Source organism: Vanessa atalanta, chromosome Z (genome assembly GCF_905147765.1).
Source record: "Vanessa atalanta chromosome Z, ilVanAtal1.2, whole genome shotgun sequence".
NCBI lineage: Eukaryota > Metazoa > Arthropoda > Insecta > Lepidoptera > Nymphalidae > Vanessa > Vanessa atalanta.
In genome coordinates, this window is record NC_061902.1 from 13,803,234 (window position 1) to 13,820,118 (window position 16,885).

General features: G+C 31.9%; 1 protein-coding gene across 11 annotated transcripts in view; it reads left to right on the top strand.

Annotated features, from left to right (window-relative positions):
• The first annotated feature begins 9,285 nt into the window (after positions 1–9,285).
• LOC125076319 (basement membrane-specific heparan sulfate proteoglycan core protein) overlaps positions 9,286–16,885 on the top strand; it is a 156,605-nt gene continuing 149,005 nt past the window's right edge. For 7 of the 11 annotated variants that reach the window (XM_047688431.1, XM_047688434.1, XM_047688427.1 and 4 more), the window contains exon 1: positions 9,287–9,501. In XM_047688431.1, the coding sequence (XP_047544387.1) occupies positions 9,451–9,501 (51 nt within the window). In that variant the 5' untranslated portion in view covers positions 9,287–9,450. Of the gene's footprint in view, positions 9,502–16,885 lie in introns of all 11 variants that reach the window. The other 4 variants (XM_047688424.1, XM_047688429.1, XM_047688426.1 and 1 more) reach the window with 1 other exon arrangement.

The window sequence follows — 16,885 nt, forward strand, 5'->3', positions numbered from 1 at the left end:
AGTTTTTTAAACTTATTATTGGCGAGCGATTTAACGATCCGATGTCCTTAAATGATGCGTAGTTGAGTGTACCGAAATGGCTTCGATACACTTATTATCACTCCTATATTAATAATATGATTTATTAAAATCGTAAGTTATTTTCCATAGATTTCGGGCAATTTACTAGTTTTTTTTTCAATCATAAAAATAAAAAAAATCTGTGCGAATATTATTAAATAATAAATAATAAAAATTGCTTATGATTATAGATGTTCCTAATTGTGTCCGTGGTCGTCGAATGGTTATACTCTATAGGAGATTGCCCCGCCCATTTTGTACATGTGTTATATTAGAGAATGTATTTGAGTTGATTCTTTTTTTCAATATGTGTGTGAAAAGTTTTTAAATGTGTGTCGTTCCTGAACGTATACGTACGTTTTTGTAGTGGTATTTAGAAGCTTAACTCTTAGAACGTTTTCCCATTTATCCCATCCGATGTCGGTGTCGGACGATGATAGCCGTCACCACATGCTATTTTCACATATTTCCGATAAAATCGTTCCGATTCGGCCATTTGCTCCATATCTTAGTGCGGTCAGGTCATCATAGCAGACTATATAAAAAACTTTATTCATTGTCTATTATATTTGAGACCTAAAAAAAGATCTGTACAAAGAAAGTATGGAATAAATTCCATTGTGGAAGCGAGATATTCAGATTTTATACTTTTTTATATTAGCAAGCTGCAAAACGACCTAAAACAGAAAAAGGCCGTCGCACATAGGGCTCACACACTTTCAAACAATATCGTCCGACGGCTCACATGCTTCCGATGGTGCCGCAAACACATCGGTTTCGGCTCCGATATCTGATATCGGATCGGTCAATATGACAGACCGATACATATTTCATACATTTTTCTTCGTCCGATATCGGATCGGCGCCCGACACCGATATTAAATCGGATAATGTAAAAACGCTCTTATTTATATATAGATCTATTCACTCACGAAGGCGCGCCCCTCCACGTTAAATTATTAAGTAGTATCGGTATGCATGAGGATAAATGAGTGCCTGTGCCTAAGAGCAAAAACAGAAAAAAATACATACGAGATTATATTGATAATAAAGTGTTTTGTTAAAAAATCCTATATGACTTGTATTCGCTCGTATTATGTTGTCTGTTCTTCTTCTTCTCCTCTGAGGGAGAAGAGGCCTTAGCCCAGTGGGAAATTTACAGGCTGCTAATGTAATGTAAAATGTAATGTTGTCCTTTCATGTTGACGCGCTCTTAATTAATTTGATACCATTTGCTACTAAGTTTTACAGTCCATTCATAGGTAGGATTGACCACGGTGAAATTTGTTACGAAAACAATAATTAAAATAACTACACAAATTAAATAAACATTGAGGTTCTACCTCAATTATCCGAACTAATTGGGAGCGAGACTAGTTCGGATAATCGAAATAGATGCTTTGGGACAAGATCAACGGAAAACAATATCATTTCACATAAAAACAGTCTTTTAAAATTTTATATAAATATTAAAATGTAATGTTGTCTTAGATTTTCGCGATTATTACACATTGAAATAAAACTAGTTTTTAACGGGCAGACCTGCCCGTGACCACGAACACTGCAAAGTGCTCGAAACGTCGGGATGTTAAAATAATTAATATACGCGATTAAATCCGTTAAAAACTAGTTTTATTTCAATATTAAAATGTAAATAGGAAACGTTATAATTATTAAACACCTAAAGAAGTAAAATTCTATTTTTCTATAAAATCGACAATTTTAAATGACGAAAACTTTCGGATAATTAAACGTTCGGATAAACTAAGCTAGCGTTCGGCATAATTGAGGATTCGGATAAATGAGGTTCTACTGGATGTATGTTTTTCATGGACAAAGGTTTTTATACTATTCGTTCCATTGTAATTAATTAATATTGGAAATGTTTCGAGTTTTAGTCGCTTTAAATTTTTGTTTAATTGCTTAAGGTTCTTAATTATGAATCTTATTTGCAATGGAAGAGCGGGCCGACCTAAAACAAGTACTAGTCCTTACTAGTAACTTACTAAGTTTTGGTTCCTAACCCGTTATAGAATAAGTATTGTATGTAAAAAGATACATATATATTTTAATATTATGATTTTATTCTTCTTTTAATCACTGTATTTATAATATTATAAAAAAGTTGCAAGTCTTGTTATATTTCGCTTATTAATGCAAACTTCATTTTTAAAGGATATGTATATTTTAAGTATTATTTCACTAAATACCTACAATATTTCACGTCGGCCCATCGTCTAAGACTATACAAAGCGCAAATTCGCAAGCAAAGCGCAAAATTATCAGTATCAATAGTTTATTGTAAATGTTCTGCGGTGAGACCATAAATAATAATCTAACTTTTTTTTTAATTTTGCCACAGGATTCAGGTAATTCACTTGGTGGACCTTTTGTAGGCCTGACTGGGTACGACCCATTTATCTGATTTTCTTCCGTCAAACAGCAATACTTTGTACCGTTGTGTTCCAGCTTGAAGGGTTCGTGAGCCGGCCTAACTAGGCACAAGGGATATAAAATCTTAGTTCCAAAGGTTAGTATCGTATTTGCGACGTTAGCAATTGTAATATTTTTACAAATGTCTATAGGCCACTTATACACTTGGTCCGCCACAAAAAAAAATCGAGGTTGCTAATTAAATATAATATTTTTCATTTAAGTTCTAATTTAAATAAATAATAAATTATAAATAAAAAACAATCATACTACTAGTAGTAATAAGGATTTTAGTTATATCTTCGGTACCTATCAGAGGTATAATATGTTTTTATTTAATATATTTTTATACAAATCATGCCACGGGGTTACGGGTGTCACCCAGTTTGATAGGCAGATAATACATGCATTTCAACCAGCTTTTAAATAACTTATAACCGAGATATTCCTAACAAAAGAACAAGGGATTCTTAATTAAAGTTCTGTGGTTCCAATCCACGCAAGAACATTGAATTTTTACATGCGTTTATATCTAACATTTTGTGCTTGAAAGAAAATATCGCGAGGAAGTCTGTCAGTCATGAGTCACGTAAATCCATCAAAATCGACTAGTACAGAGTGGTAAGCTATTAAAAAATTCTATCAGACAAAAGAAAATCTTCACCTCGTTTTCGGACATTAACGAACTATTTATTTATTTGTATCTTGTATTTGTGCTGAAGATCTGAATTCGAAAACTTTTAAATTTTAATCACGTATGTAGCTCATATAATACAATAATCCGGGTTAGATTTGACATAGAAGTCAAGATACGTCATACATATATGCCGTCTTGTCTTCTTTATCATTGTTTTTTTTTTAAATGTATAAATAAAAGTTATTCGTGAATATTATATCGTATCGCTGCAACGAATTATAATTTATCCAACATTTTTGTAAAAAAATTGAATTTGTTAGGTGTGCAGTCTAATATAATTAGACTGATAACCGAAGCAGCACCAATAAACTTTGATAAGTTAAAATGATAATAGCCCATTGCTTGGCAAAGGATTCCTTTTCTCATGACTATCACGCTGATGCATTGCTGGTTGGTCTATTGACATGTAGTAGTATTCCATCCGAGTTACCGTTCAAAGATTACCCTTTAATTTTAAAAATTTAAATCACCACATGAATGTTGCTTATCCGCAAGTTTTGTGATGAGAGAAGTCCACAATATTTCGTAACTTGTTCAAGTTAATGGTAACAATATTATCTTTACTTACTTTCGAATCTAGATCGAATATACTATATACAACATCCGGATCGTATATACTCACACTGAGCCTCTTTTGGTCTTTGGTCCTTGATCTCTTTGATGATTCTTGAAATCCAACTCGCCTTTTCCTGGTGAGTTGGATTTTCCATATCAACGGATTATGAGAGTAAGGGAATAAAGAGTGCATGTATTTGCGCACTTATATTCTATGTCCAGCAGTTGGCTAGCCTCTCTTGAAAATGGCCACTGTTTCAGAAATAGGTCAGGAGGTCATTATCATGAGAATACATACTATTTCTTCGTAATCATTGGAACATAAATGTATTAGAAAATCGAAGCACTTGTATTAGACTCAGATCTTTATTTATTTCATATAACCTTGCATACTTTATTCTAAGAGCAGACTAGAATAACTGAATCCACAGAAACATGTATCGACTGTATATTTAGAATTTGTGTACTTTATAATAAATTTCCTATTTTGAATGTAAGTTTTATTAGCTTTAAAACAAAAATTGGTAAGTTTTAAGGATATTGTGACTATTTCGCAAGATTTAGTATTTAAAGTGTCAATGCCGCAAAGTATTGGCTTTTTATTTTCTCGTTGAAAAGACGCGTTACGCGATTTCCCGGGTATTTGGGGGGACTCCCCGGTGATGAGGATACCTAGTAAATCGGAATACCTACTACTATATCACTGGCTTATCATCGATATACTCTCCATCTCTTCAGCAGGAGCCATGGAATCGCTTTCGCAAGCTACCATGAGGTTACTATAATACATACTCCAAGTACAAACTTAACATTTAATTAGAGAGGTAAAAAAAATCATGTCAAATAAAATCAAATGTATTTTATTCAAGTAAACTTTACAATAACGCATTTTTGAATCGTCAATATTTTAACCCTAATATTGTTTCAGAAAGCAGCCAACGAAACGAAATAAACTCGCATATTATTATTTTTTTGTGGTATAGGTTTGCGGACGAGCATAGCACATGATGGTATGTGGTCACCATCGCCCATAGGCAATCGGCTGTACGAAATATTAACCATTCCTTACATCGCCAATGCGCAACAACCAACCTTGGGAACTAAGATGTTATGTCCCTTGTGCCTGTAGTTGTTACACTGGCTCACTCACCCTTCAAACCGAAACATAACAATACTGAGAACTATTGCTTGGCGGTAGAATATCTATTAAAGCCAGATTTACAATGATGTTAGTATTCACGATTATTATTAGCTTAAATCCAGGCGTATTTATTTAAAATGCCCTTTTATGTGGAATGAAAAGCTAATAATGAAATAGGTATAACATTTATTAATTAATTTTGTATGAAATTTATTTAAATGTTTGACATGATAGATTGATTATATTATTTATTAATTCTAGTTTCGAATATTAGTAATTCTATTGAAAAGGCACATATTATTATTCATAACATTTAATCGCTGAAAACTACACTGCTGAATCATTGAACCTTAGTTCCCCATTTGGTCACAATATTTACACAATACTTTTTTTCCCGATAACTAGAACTGAATTTAGAGGGTTGGTGTTAAAGAAAGATTCCCAGAGTTCGTATAAGTGTGGGGCCCCACAAAAATCAATTCTTGGTCCATTTATCTTTTTCATTTATGAGAACGATTATATCAGATCATTTTTTTTTTATTTGTTATCACTTATAATTACAAATTAAGGATCAAATGTAAAAATTTTGCTATTCGAAGATCAAATATGTAAAAATAAATATATACCCACCACCATTTATTGCGATAACTACACATGTTAAGTTATGATTATATAAGATCCTTACATATGAAATTTACCTTTTGTTGTACCCTACTCACCACTTTGATCTAAAATATCTCCTCTTTGGTTAAGAATGCCAAATTCAAATTTATAAATTCATTTAGCTGGTACTTCAGTTTTAAAAACAGCCATTCGTTTGTTTTTTCCATATTATTTTTTTCTTTGGCGTCGCTTATTACCGCATGAATTGAGTGAATCGAACTTGCAAACACGCGTCGACTGCTGTGTTACTTTGCTCAACCGACACAATAATGAAGGCATTTTAAATCGAATCATTACTTGTGATGAAAAGTATACTGTACGATAATCGGAAGCACTCGTCGAAATAGATGAACCCAGCCAAACCCTGGAGACTCAGCCAAATCCTGCCCTAAACAAAAATTGACTCAGAAAAGTTACTTGTGAGTGTTTGGTGGACTAGCGCTGGTGTCGTTCAATGCAGCTTTCTAAAATCTGGCCAAACGATTATGGCAGATATCTATTATCAGCAACTGCAAAACATGAAGGAAGAACTAGCTGCTAAGCAACCGAGATTGGTCAATCGCTCTAGGCCACTGCTGCTTCACGACAACGCAAGATCGCTCACTGCACGACGAACAACCACTAATATAGATGACCTACAAATGGAATGTCTGCGAATGCACCGTACTCCCCGAACCTTGCTCCAACAGATTACCATTTTTTTCAGAATTTGGACAACTTCCTACAAGGAAAAAAATGTAACTCCAATCCGGCAGTCCAAACCGCCTTTAAAGAGTTTATTGATTCTCGCCCCCATGGTTTCTTTAGTAAAGAAGTAAGTAGTCCTCTCGTAATAAAACACCAAATTTTATATGTAAGGACCTAACAATTGTGTTATTACAGAATTTGGGTTAGCGAGAAGATACTGCACACCTAAAAAAAATCTAAAAAGTACGTGCATTATAAAACTTGAACCCTAAAGTTTATATTAATATTGAATTTAAAGAAACACAAATCGCTTATTTATTATGTAACAAATTTTATAGCTCTTTACCTTATCTAAGAATTTTGACTGTTAAATTGTTATTCAGATTTCAGAAATTCTTATTTGGAGTTGGAGTTTTACAGTAGCAATGTCACGCTCCCACGCCTCAGCAAGTACCTAAAATCATAGGTTCTCGCCTATTTCTAACGTCACGCCGGAATGTCGTCTTATCGGATTATGAGAGTGCAGCTATGTTCAAACATTTCTGCTCTATTATATCTCCTGCGTGACTTCACTTTATATTTTCTACAGCGATAGTACTCAAGTAGTACTCACTTAGTACTAGTCAATTAAAAGTTGAAAAAAAAGGAAACATAATGTTTATTACCTTTACTCATGGTTATAAAATGTGATAAAAATGAGTACAGGAGTGATGTAAAATCTGATGTAAAAATTTTGGTCTTCAACAATTATCACGAGTAGCTCCATTGTTAAATCTTTTTAAACTCATTCTTATGCAATAATTTAACTAGAACTAAGAATATATACTTCAAATAATCCATAGAAAAATTTTCATTTTTCTATTTTTTTAGCATTAGCAGCCCGTAAATGTCCCACTGCTGGAATAAAGGCCTCCTCTCCCTTTGAGGAGAAGGTTTAGAGCATATTCCACCACGCTGCTCCAATGCGGGTTGGCGGAATACACATGTGGCAGAATTTCGTTGAAATTAGACACATGCAGGTTTTCTCACGATGTTTTCCTTCACCGCCGAGCACGAGATGAATTATAAACACAAATTAAGCACATGAAATTTCAGTGGTGCCTGCCTGGGTTTGAACCCGAAATCATCGGTTAAGATGCACGCGTTCTAGCCACTGGGCCATCTCGGCTTATTTTTCAATTGTTCATGTAAAATTTGATCCTACAAGCGGTAGGTTCCATCAACGGTAGGTTAAACATGTATAGAATTTAAATTGTAGAGCGTAAATGAGGCAATTTTTTTTCCATAATTCACAAATCGCGACGTCCAGCCGAGTCATCGCAAAAAAATCGAAAATCAACCCTTTTTTCAAAATGGACAATTTCAAGCTTAGGTTTTCTTAGAACATATCCAAAAATCTACCTTCCCGGTTCATTTGCATTACTCGGCCTGATTTTTGTATATAATGACTGGACTAAAAATGACGACTTAAAATCGTGCGTGATCGTGCCTTCTTGAAGTAAGTACAATATTTTGATTTGTTTTTAAAGTTCAGTATCAAGAATTTTGAATGCGTTTTATTAGACTAATTAAATGTTTTTTTTTTTTATATAAATTAATGTTTAAATGAAATATTAGTGGCTATTATTTCTTACCCAAGGCAATACTTTTAAAACGTATTGTCAAACCAGGCATGGGAGGGCCGTGTCTGGTATTTTTTCAGGACACCTGGTAACCCTGTTATAAACCGTACGTTTTAATTTTTCTTGGTGTTATAATACGTAATAGATAAATTAGTTCATATTAAATTATAACACATTTTAATTGGAAATGATGTTTTACAACTCGTTCTATCGAGATGAAAAAGTTCGAGAAGCGTGGCAGTCAACAAAACAAAAATACGAACACCCTGTCCTGACGATAACATGGGTTTTATTAAGATTTTATACAGTGTTTTTTCTAAATGTTATTACCTCACAGTTATAACCTTTTAGTTATTATTATATAACTATCACAGTATTCCCTAGAAATAGGTACCTCTTAGTGTTTGTCCGCGATTGCTTATTTGAAGTTAGCACCTCACATATTGTTTAGTAATTGTCAATTGTTTTAGTTCTTTTGTTAAAAATATATCACGCATGTAATATAGCGATGCAACAGCGAGTAGGTAAATACATTTTATCACACTTACAATCACGCGCACCTAATTCTGACAATAAAAGATGTTATTAATATGTGTTAAGGGCGAATTTCGTAAAATACAAGTTTGGTGTTCCGTTGTTTTATATTCGTGCGTCGCTCGTGATAAGCGCAAGAGAGGGGTCATGGAACTTTGCGGGGCTGAGGCTCGACTGAGTGAAAGAGATGCAACACTTTTCTAACAGGCTAGTTTATGTTGGTATTTAAGATTATGCACGATCGAATCACTCAATTTATGAACTAGGTCCTTTATAGAAAACCATATCACACTTCATGTTATTTCAATCGTATCGATAAAATTTTTACGATCAACACATACATACATGGTTACAACGGCTGAAATAAATTTTAAAATGAGTCCAAGTAAGGAATTTACACATCACATCAATATTGGTCTCCGAACAACATGAAGAATGATTACTCGGACAAAGTTATCCAAAAATAAACGACCTTATTACTAACTTATATGCCATTATATTAAATGCCGTTCTGACCTACTTTAATCATTACTTTATTACAAACCAAATTTTAAGCCGGTTGGAGATTTTTAAGTTTCGCTGTTATGAACGAACACATTTATGTACCTGAATGCTAAGTTCAAACCATATTAACATATTATATTACTTTAACTTAGAACATAGTGTATATTTTTAAACTTGAATAATAAGTCTATTTGTTGCTAAACTATCCCGTGGGATAGATGAGTGACAGAGATGAGCTGTGAGTGAGGAAGGTTTCATTTAATCTTAATTTTTCTTAAAAACCCCCACCAGTTAAAAATAATGGGACACACTGCCTATACGAGTAATGTATTATAAGCACATGCTCTCTCGCGTAGGCCGATGCAAGTCGTAAGCGATGTGTGCACTTCTAAAGTTGGACCAAAAGTTGTAGCGAGCAAGTGAGCGCCGCAACTCGCGTCTCGCACCATTCCGCATTCGCGGTTCGACGCTAGCGAGGCACGGTTGGTGCCTCCGCGCTCGCCGCCTATCGGACAAACTTTATACCATCACATTATATCGACTATACTATCATCATGAGGGTCCCGACAACCCTCCTGCTCCTCCTCGTGACTCTGCTTGCAAAGGTAAGTACCCGGCATTTTGCGAATGCGAAACTTACGAGCGATCTTAAAACTAAAAAAAAAAAAACTTTTCTTGAACACATTTTTACTTTTTTAATTTTTGAAGGAATTCGCCAAATTTCCAATCGCTAAACTTTTATATAAAAAAGAATAAACAAAGCCTGTTGCCCTAAAGCCGGTTTCTGCAAACATCGTCTGATCGCTGAACGTTATTCAAACTTTTACGATGTGCATTTTACATCTAAGTTCGTTTAACATGTTACCTGCATTATTGGAACTACTTTACTATTTTTTCACACATTATTTGAAACACTACAATAGTTGTTTCCTATTTATTGCTTATAAAACTTGGTCAAAACTTTTGCGTATAAAACAAAATAAATGTTATATTAAAAAATCTCAGAGTCGTTGACAAATGGGAATAATTACAGAAAACCTATTCCGGCTTTATTGATTTAATTTATAGACACAATAAATATATTAATAAGTAATAATTTTAAGATTTAAAAAAAAAATGCAATCTATTTGTATTTAATATTAAAACTAAGCAGAATAATTGTATTCGTTGAGTTTTATTTATAGCACACATAAGCGAAATTAGATAGCATATTTTATAAACAGTTTTACAACAGTGTCGAGGAATGAGTGAATGATAAAATGACGAAGTATATTTCAATTATAAACTCGACAGAAATAATCAAATAACATTTGGCTAACTTTCGTTCGCTACGGTTAATTATTTTATAGGCTTTCTCGAAAGAATCCCAGGAATCGTTCAGAAATTTGCAATTTTATATGTAAAAAGTGAGTTATGACACGATTGATTGGTGAAAGATATTATAAAACTAATATAAATTTAGATGATTATCATAATATTAAAATGTATTTGTTGAAAAAATATCAATTAAATAAAGATCCGATTCCGATCAGATTCTTTCGCCATTTCTTTTCAGTTCTAAGGTGATTCGTTCGGATTCAAAAGATATTTTGAATTCAATACATGTGTAATGCTTTTTACAATTTATTTAAAATAATATTTCATGTTATTAGTTTTGAAACGCTTATCATATTAAAATGTATTTATAGATTGTCTTTAAAATGAATTCTATTCGATTGTCAAAATTAATGAACATTTCGAATAGCGACATAAATATGTTATAAAATTATGTATGAATTTGTCTCATATTAAAAAGCCGGTTTTAGAAACTATAGTAATTTATCTTTTTTTGGTACGCAAATAAAGTTATAATATTAAAAAGGGTATCGCAAGTATGTGATTGATTTAGTAACAAATTATAGGACAAATCAAAATATTTTCTTAATGACATATTAACAGTAAAAGCCTGTCCCACTGGTGGACATGCTTTTACTGTTCCTTCTGTTCTGTTCTAACCCGCGGATTTCGTCAAGACCTTCGTTTTCTAAAGATTTTTAACACGGCTCTTATACGAGCTTATAAATTATATTGTTTGTGAAATAATGTAAGTATAAATGTCGACGTACATACATCCCTTAACCTCAAGTCAATTTACCTTAAGATCGAACATCACCTTAAAAGCTTTTTACCTCCAAAATTTATATAATATATGCAATAAACTTTCAGCACGATAAGATATTAGATAAATGTCGTCAAAAATATGGTTTTGTTGAATATCAATTAGTTTTTATTCTAATATTAATGTTATAATGTGACATTCCAGATTTACTTAGTAGAAAATACTATTTGTTTCGAACCGGAAATATTATTTTAAAAACGTAAAAACGCTTCAAAATGATTTCCATCTTAATGCAGTAAAATGATAAAATATAGGAAATAAAAATTGAAGAAGGAACACGGCCGGATTGAATCGAGTAGTTCCAAACCAATATAGGTCTTAAAGCCTCTCTCATATAGGTAGGTTGATATCCTTTTAAAACAAATCGACACGAAAATATAATATCTCGATACTAATGAAGTATTGAGAAAATGATGGCATAAGAAATAATAATTAAAGCCATTAAGATAAACTTATTTAGAACATAGGCCGCCGGGTCTTGAGGCAGCTCTAGTCCATGTGTAGCCTACAAGGATAAACCGGGACTGCATGAAAATCTAATATTACTAATCGACTAAGCGAGTTCGAAGTTATGATTAACTCAAATGAAATCGGAGACGTGCCCGAGTACCGTATGCATACTACTTTAAGCGGAGTTTCTATAAAATTTATTAGATATATTTCAAATGACATATATCTTTAATTAACACTAAAAATTCCCAATTAAGTTTTTACTCAAATAATTCCAGTAAGTCTCGTTTTTTTTTTGTAATTAAGCAATATTAAAAGATTTCATAAAAACAAAGGTGTCCCTCGAATTGTATGGAAGTCTATACACACGTGAGACCTTGGTAATTTCGTTTTTTGCTTATAGAGAAAAAAAAATGTATTAGATCAGTGTGGAAAATTCAATTGCTAGATAACATCTAGTAATCGCGTGTGAGATCGTTTATTTTTTTAGCATTCATTAAAAATCTGAATAATATCAAATCGAGATAAAAGTATTTTTATCTTGATTTTTAATTTTTCAATTATTCATATTGTAAAAACACAGAACTTAATAATGCGTGTAATTATTATCTAGTAAAATGTATATATATTTTTTGAGATATTATAGTAACGTATTACGTTTGATTTATTCTATCGTAAGACAAACAAAATAAAATAAAAACTACACCTTAAAAAATTGACGTCAAACCAAATGTTACATATGTTACATACACATTTTAAAATAGCATAGTATTCGGTAAAGTATGAGTATTCATTTCCATTTTTGACAATGAGGCGTAGTTCGGTATCGGTAAGTTTGGATCATCATTTTTTGAACGTTTGCCGTTTTGATGTTATCACAAGTATGAATATATAAACATTGCTATCTACTATACAAAGTTTCAAGTGGTTAACAGAACCCAAAAATATTTTAATATAATATTATAATAACCTATTTAATTCCTATATATAATATAATTAAATACGATAACAAACTTAAATTGAAATAAATGTTCTATTAGTTTCATTTCGTTCGTATGGAGTAATTATTCTAATCATAAAATCATGAACGTGTAAGTTTTATTTGATGCTGTTGTAGAAGTTTTATTTCATTAATTAATTCGTTGTAAAAAATCCATACAGTGATATAGTGATATATTCTGTTATTAACAAAAGCGTAACGTTTAAATATTACTGTATAATATAATTGAACCGGTTTAATTTAGTATGTTTTTTAATTATCTTAACTTTAATTTCAATTATCCATTTTAAACTTTACCCGGACAAGGTTTGTTTTGATTGCACTTAAGTGACGAGAATAGTAGAGGAGGTAAGTTTTCGGCAGTTGCCGAAAACACCAGTTGGTGTTGCCTGGACTTCGAACTAGGACTATAGGTTTTTGGAGATTATTGATCAAGGGAAAATCAAACAAATTATAGTACACACACGTTGTGTCCTTTTATAGAAATGTCTTTAAAAAGTTTTATTACTATAAATCATAAATACGTAACACCATTTTTATTTTTAAAATAGACAAAATTATTTTATAATTTAGAAGTGTTGAATGTTGAATGTGAGCGAATTTCCTAAAAAAATTTTATAGAAATTCTGTCCTTGTTTTGCTCTTCCCTGTTTAATAATGTCTTTTGAATGTTTTATTAAAAATCTGCTCCCATAAATACTTAAAATGTAAGAACATTTTTGATAACTACACAAACAAAAAATTTATAAAGTCATTAAAATAAAGAACATAATTAGTATATCATATCTACAATTTAGTGACCCCATCAAACCCGGGACGTGCCGATAGGGTCATCTTGTATTTCCTAACAACAAGATATGCGGTTATTTAGGTTCGTATGCCGTACAAACTTCAAGTTTTTCGTAAGAATCCTTTGAAACTACGACTTAGTTGTGTGGTATTCAGAGATCAAAAGTATACGAAACGCTTCTTATTTCTATGGAATGTCGGTACTGCTCCTAAATATTTTATAAAGTTTAAGTTCTTGTTTTAAAAATACTAATTATTTTTATTGAGTTCTTAAAAACAATTCCTGCAGTCATCCCCACTTGTAGTCGATATTTCTATATCGATGATTTACTATGAAATTGGATCGTTTTAATATGAATATATTTCCTCATATTTCATTCGAGCGTCGTCTTAATCGGTGTCGCCGGTTATATTTGTACTAATCATCGTTATCAGCGTTAGAAAGTGGAAAGTAAATTTTGATAAGAGATTTTCTGTTAATCACTATCTTTATAATCTGCGCAAAACTGATTATTATAAATTGGGACATGAGTAGTTACGGCATATAAGCTTAACTTCGCTCGATACCCGCTTACACATTTTACGAGTACGTAACGATTAATAATAATCGATTTTTCCGTTTATGAACAAGTCTCTTGAATATGTGGCACTCGTTCATGAACTGAAATATATTAGGGTGAGCCCTTTAAATCGTTTGATACCTAATCACTTTATGCATGTGTTACTTTTTTTTTAAACCTCAAACCAGTTGAGAAAATAATCGTTAAACTAGCTTAATACATTGAGTAGAGACTTCTCTGTTTAGTACTTTATCGTAGAAAACGACAGAATCGTTTCCTTATAAAATAGCTATCCGATATGCGTTATGTCAATCTAGACTGATATTTTAAATGCGAAAGAAAATCTCTCACCAATAGGTAAGACACTATTCACGCTTACACCGTTGAATCGACTTTTTGAAAGATTTGAAACTTTAAAATTTTATAAATTTCGGGTGTATAAAGCCACAGATTCAGCTCGTATTTAAATTTAAATCAAACAAAAAGAAAAACGACCACGAGAAATTAAAAACTATAAATTGCAATTGCAAAATGATATATCGTATAAGAATTGTTTATTAAATAACAATATTTCGGTTTCGTAGTTGATAAGACTTTTTTATGTTATTAAAAATGGACATAGGTTATATTATGTGTTTGTTTTGATCCGAAGTCTATTAATAAGTAAGTGACGTATTTTTGATTGACTAGCCGTCGAATACATTATTAGATAAAAATAGGACCTGACCTATTGTTTATGTTACTTCTTAATAACATATCTGTATGTATGTTTGTTCCTCAATCAGCTCAGAACAGATTTGAATGAAGTTGAATGTAAGTAAAGTATATTTATGTACAGGAATAGGACTGTTTTTATATAGGTCACATTACTATTTTTTAAATAAATGACAACGTTAATATATTTCCGTCTGTTACCCATAAATCTGCTAATTAATTATTTAATCTAAGTTTATTCTGGAATCAATACAAATATAGAATCGAACGACGAAGTCACTCGTGTGCGACCGAATTTGTTTGTCAAACAAATTTTTGCATAGCGGTAGATCAAAGATTCCTACGAAGCCAACGATTATATGGCTCGTATGTTTGCACGGTGATATCGAATCCGAGTTATATTTCATTCGCCCAATTCTATCGGATAAATGCGTGGTACAGAAATGGATACGAGTTATGTAGGTATTGTTTTTTTCATGTAAGTGACCGCTCGCAAGATTGTCGCTGAGGTTATCCAGTGTGTTATCGCTGCCGGTCCGCACTGTGTCAATTTTCCAATTTTAGTTCTCGATAATTATACGAAACATTTTTTTTTCTGATTTTTCGGAACAGTTATCTGTCCAGTTTATCGTCAGTGACCCAACCCGACTTGTACAATGATATCGATAACGCATATTCGCTTCTTATACAAAACATCGTAACAACAAATCATCTGTTAATTACAGAAGTCTTCGTTATTATTATTAACCTATATATTTATCGTAACAATAACAGCAGAAAACATCTCGTTACCGCTAAGATATAAACGTCGCATTCGAATGAATTGTCGAGAAAAAAATGTAATCAAAGTGATGAGTTGAACTCTCGAGTCTTACACTCTTTGATGCGACATTTAAATGATAAATTAAATTTTTACTTTTACAATACGATAGGTATGTCTTGTTACATTAAAGATTTAATACTGTCGAAGAGTGTTACTCGGTATCACTATGATGTGACGCAATGTGGTTTCCGCGGCGAAGTTAGATCATCCTATGTAGCTCATACTAAACTGGGATAGATAAGGCAACGAATACTTTCAACGAAATATTCAAACGTTAAATCTAACAACAGAGTATTGACCTTAGATTATTTTTATTCTAATTTTGTCTTTAATTTTTTTTTTCTACATATCGTTTTTGCTACTTATAACGTCATACCGATAATTAACTACGTGTGAAAAAAAAAAACAAACAGTTTTCAGATTATTGTAATTAGTTTTTGAATTTGATTTATTGTTTCTTATTGTTGCGTATGAAGTAGGTTCGTTAATAATGAGTAAGAATTCACTTAATATGCTGCGTAAAACAAAGATAAGTTGTGATAACTTGGTCGGCCTATTTTGATATGAGCTTGCTAATCAGAGTACGGTGGATGTATTTATAAGGTGCACCTCATAGCTCTACAACGAAATGAATATTAGGCAAAGTTCAAAAAAAAAAATTTATATAAATCTAAACTACTGTAGATTGACTCAACTGTTATTGTATTCAATAAACTTTATTTTTGCAGACAAATTATAATTATGGTTAATTGCATTTATTCGCTTATTAATCTTTCTCTATTTGTGAGAGATGCTTTTATATTTATTTTGTTTAAGAGCAACTGAGATAACCAGTCTGAGGTTATTAGTTATTAGTATCGTTTCATTTATAAATTCGTTGTATAATTATTAAATGGTTTTCTCGTTCACGGATATTACAGAACTTAAAAAATACATTACAATCTACCTTTTGAGTCGATCGAAAAAACTCAATTCATTATTTTAAAAGTATATAAACATGCAGGTAGAATGTTTTATACTGTATTTAATAAAACCCAGGATACAATGTAACATAAGTAAAGAATCAAAGTTTCACTAACAGGTTTTTTATTTTAGATGTGTAATTATTCATGATAACAATTAATAAAATCCGTTCGAAACTATATTGGGTTTTTAGTTTAAATTGTGATGCTGCCTTGTAAATGCAGGCATCCTGAATAACAAACACATATTAAAGATAAGATACACTGGCGTACGGACAGCATGGAGAGACGAATAAAAAAAAAAAAATTTTACGCCTAGCGCTCCAGTCGGGTAATAGCTAAACCTTTGCTATATAAAGTTAAAAAAAAAAGCAAACATCCTAAATTCTATACAATGACGGTCGTTCAAGCGTGACTTCACAACATACATATAAGTAATTTATTTTGCATTTATAATGTATTCCCGATCAATATTTGTATAAAAACATATACAAATTTTTTATTTTTTTTTCATTTTCGGTTAGAGCGTAATA